Raw genomic sequence first — 4,047 nt, forward strand, 5'->3', positions numbered from 1 at the left:
TCCCCCCCCCCCCCCCCCCCCCGTGTCCTACAGCAAATCCTCGCCCCCTTCACAGATTTTCACTACAGGCACAACGCAGACACAGCTGAAGGACAACTCAAGTAAGAGTGTGTGTCTGTCTGTCGCTCTCTCTGTCTGCCTGTGTTTCTCTCTCTCTCTTCCCTCCCTCTCTCTGTCTGTCTGTCTGTCTCTCTCTCTGTCTTTCTGTCTGTCTCTGTCTTTCTTTCTGTCTGTTTCTCTCTCTCTCTGTCTTCGTCTCTCTCTCTCTCTCTCTCTCTCTCTCTCTCTCTCTGTTGTCCCATAACACTAACACCAACATGATTGTTGAGGGTCCGTACGGTGTGTTTGCGACGTGACCCTTGTTATCTGGGCTGTCGTGACCCCACCGTGACCTTTTTGCGATGTTGAGAGTCAGACAGAGTTAGACTGTCTCCTCAGATGGTGCTAACCACAGACCTGTGAGAAGTTCCTCCTCTGTGAGGTGCTAATGATGACACACCTGTGTTGTCAGGGAGGACAAAGAGGCCCGGTTCTTGTCCAGCAGAATGGCCATAGTGGCAGCTTTTCGCTCCTGGTCTGGTAAGAACTGAAGCTAACAGCTAACAACACAACAGTTCCACTGCTAACACTGATCTGATGTGCAATCATGTCGTTACCACCTCTGCGATACTTACTTCATACTTAAGTAATAGTATGTGCAGTGTTTTTGGTCTGTTAAAACCTCAAGTGGTTTGTATTAATTTGACTTTATATTTCAAATATATGTTTATATATTTATTGTATTGTACAGTATTTTATTTATAGTACCTTTTTCTCAGAGTGTGACCAAATTCTCTCTTTTATATATATATATATATTCAGGCATCATCAACCTATGCAAGGCTGGAAATTCTGGCATCCAATCGTTAATTGGTTTACTTTGCATACCAAATATGGAAGTGAGGGTGAGTATGACAGGCCTAATGAAGGCTTAATGGGCTTCAGTGCTTTTGTTCTGGGATTATTATTAGTAATGATGTGTATTGTAAAAAAATATATAAAAAATATACATGTACATATATGTGTGTTTGAATATATGTATATATTCACATATATACATACGTGTTGTGTGTGTGTGTACACATGGATTTCAGTGCTTTTATACTGGATTTACTTTTATCAATTATGTGTATTATATAAAAATATATATTTATATATAAATATATATAAAATATATATGTACAATACATATTCACATATATGTGTTCACAATATCTATATGTGTATATATAAATTGTATATATGTGCAATACATATTCACATATGTGTTCACAATATGTATATGTGTGTATATATAAATAAATATGTATATATGTATATACATATAGCTGTATATATATGCATATATGTATATACACATCTGTATATATCACGATATGTGTAAGAATATATATATAAATATACACATATATGTATATATGTGTATATATATGTGTGTATATATATATACACGCATATATGTATATATATATATGTATCCATATATATATGTCCCAACTAACTGCTCTAATGGTGTGTTTCTGCAGAAAGGCCTGTTGGAGGTGCTGTATGAGATTTTCAGGCTGCCCGTGCCCATCGTAACACAAGACTTCATCGAAGCTCTTCTAAGTGTGGGTGAGTGGGAGTGAGTGGAACCGATTTTTTTTTTTTTTTTTTTTGAATCAGTTTTTCATGCTCCAATTAGTAATTGAACCCACAACCCTTTGGTTGTAGAAGAACAAAAACGGCTGGTGTTGAGAGTAATACTTGAGAATATAACTTTGGTTTGTTATCTTATAAATATCTGTCAGTACAGTAGGGGGCGGTATGGGCCCATTAAACACACACTGATGCTCTTTTTCTTCAACTCCAGACCCTTCCAGGTTCCAGGACTCGTGGAGACTCTCTGACGGATTCGTTGCTGCTGAGGCCAAAGTCATTTTACCTCACCGGGCACGCTCCAGGTACTAAGAAGAAAGTGAAGGTTGAACTGTATTGGGGGAGGAACAGGGGAGTGCCGGCGCGGGGGGGTACTCATTAATAACCCAGCGTTCAACATTTTTATTGTTTTTACAGTGTTAACTAATTAAGTCAAAAAAAACGGTCAAAGTTCATATTCTACCATGATATAGTTACCGGCACATCAATATCGTCAAGTCAATTTAATGAAATATAATAGTAAAAAATAGTAATATAATAGTAAATAATCTTCTAGTTTAACTATACTAAAAATCGACTCCCATTTAGTTGAAGACGACGCTGATATAGTGGCAGGAATTGAAGAAAGACAATCTGCTGCCACCTAGCGGAAGAGGATTGACTTGTTCTGCCTGTCACGCATTGACGAACAGAGAAAAGAAAAATTGCAATAAATTGAATTTGGATAATTTTCCGCGGCACAGCTAATGATTTCTCACGGCTCGAAGGTTGGGAATCACTGCGCTACGTAACGTTCAGCCGACGGACAGACTTTTTTTTAAATTCAAGGATTTCCAACCCCCGGCTCACGGCCCACGCACCGGTCCGTAGATAATTTGGTACCAGGGTCGCAGTGGAACCCAGTGAATTTTTTTTTTTTTCCAACCGCTGTTTTACGTTAGTGGCACTTTGGCCCAGAGGCAATGTCTCTGTCATTGGTGTGGAACCCCAGGGTTCACCTCCTGGGCAAGTTCGAATCCCGGTTAGGGCAGTTGGTACCTTCCAGTGGACTCACCACCCGCAGGAAGGTTTGGTACGGTGCAATGTGATTTGGGTGGCGACTGCTGCCCCCACGACCCGGTAACGGATAAGCGGATGAAAATGGATGGATGGATGGATGGATGTTTTACGTTATTATTCATCTCTGTCATTAGACCTGATCTGATGGACAACTACCTGGGGTTTGTGCTGTCGTCCTTCATCAACAGCGGTCTGTTGGAGGTGAGTCCACGAGGGTTCAGTCAGTAATAGCTAGCTCTGCGGTGACAGAACTGAGTCAGTGGTCTCTCTCGCGCTCTTTCGCTCTTTCTCTTTCTTTTCTGTGGTCGTTGTAGGGACTCGTTGAAGTGGTGACCAGTAGTGACGACCAACTCGCTGTGAGAGCCACCATCCTGCTGGGGGAGCTTCTCCATATGGTAACAAAAAAAATATATATATATGGATCTGAACTCTAATGTTCGCCATTTATTATGAGTGACTGTGATTTAAAAAATTTTTTTTTTCTTTAGGCCAACACCATCCTCCCCCACTCCCACAGTCACCACCTGCACTGCCTTCCCACCCTCATGAACTTGGCCGCGTCTTTTGACATCCCCCAGGAGAAACGACTGTGAGTAGTTTCACCCGCGTCAGCGTGCCTAACCCTAAACCACTATTATTTTTAAATTAATTAATTTTTTTTTTTACAAAAACAATTTTTTTGATTAATTAAAAAAGTATATACACTGGAGATCAAAATTAGAGAACAACTCATAAAAAATGGAATAATTCTGAAATAATACCATCTTCACTGTTCCACAGTTAAATGACATTTTATTGTGTCTATATCATTGTACGACAACACTAATGAAGATTAATTAATTAATTACATTTTTTAAATAAGGAAAATTCTTTCTCATTTTGATTAATTAAAAATGTAAAAAGTCATTTTTAACCTTTAAATCCAAAATAAAATTAAATGAGGTTTAATTAATTAAATACATTTTTTATAAAGACATTTTTTTCTTATTTTGATTAATTAAAAAGAAATTAAAAAGTCATTTTTAACCTTCAAATCAAAACTAAAATTAAACATAGTTCAAGAAATTAATTATTTTTTTTATTTTTTAAGAGAAATTCTTATTTTCTATCATTTTGATTGATGCAAATAAATTAAAAAATATCCCTCAGTTTAAAAAAAAAAAATTAATGTTGTTGTTACTAATAACCCCCCAAAAAAAGTATTTTTTTTTTTTTGTTTCAGCCGTGCTAGCGCAGCTGTCAACAATCTGAAGCGCTTCCACGAGAAGAAGAAGAAAGGTCTGAAACCACACAGTCTCTATCTAGACCACA

At 37.9% G+C, this 4,047-nt stretch overlaps 1 protein-coding gene across 1 annotated transcript in view; it reads left to right on the top strand.

Annotated features, from left to right (window-relative positions):
* The first annotated feature begins 32 nt into the window (after positions 1 to 32).
* The window catches only part of LOC103396922 (rapamycin-insensitive companion of mTOR-like), a 22,265-nt gene continuing 18,250 nt past the window's right edge, over positions 33 to 4,047 (top strand). Inside the window, exons 1-9 of the mRNA XM_025052910.1 lie at positions 33 to 101; positions 512 to 579; positions 862 to 944; positions 1,566 to 1,653; positions 1,892 to 1,982; positions 2,871 to 2,937; positions 3,051 to 3,131; positions 3,225 to 3,325; positions 3,959 to 4,046. Of these exons, the coding sequence (XP_024908678.1) occupies positions 546 to 579; positions 862 to 944; positions 1,566 to 1,653; positions 1,892 to 1,982; positions 2,871 to 2,937; positions 3,051 to 3,131; positions 3,225 to 3,325; positions 3,959 to 4,046 (633 nt within the window). The 5' untranslated portion in view covers positions 33 to 101; positions 512 to 545. The remainder of the gene's footprint in view (positions 102 to 511; positions 580 to 861; positions 945 to 1,565; positions 1,654 to 1,891; positions 1,983 to 2,870; positions 2,938 to 3,050; positions 3,132 to 3,224; positions 3,326 to 3,958; position 4,047) is intronic.

This window comes from Cynoglossus semilaevis, chromosome W (genome assembly GCF_000523025.1).
Source record: "Cynoglossus semilaevis isolate Cse_v1.0 chromosome W, Cse_v1.0, whole genome shotgun sequence".
NCBI classification, from domain to species: Eukaryota; Metazoa; Chordata; class Actinopteri; order Pleuronectiformes; family Cynoglossidae; genus Cynoglossus; species Cynoglossus semilaevis.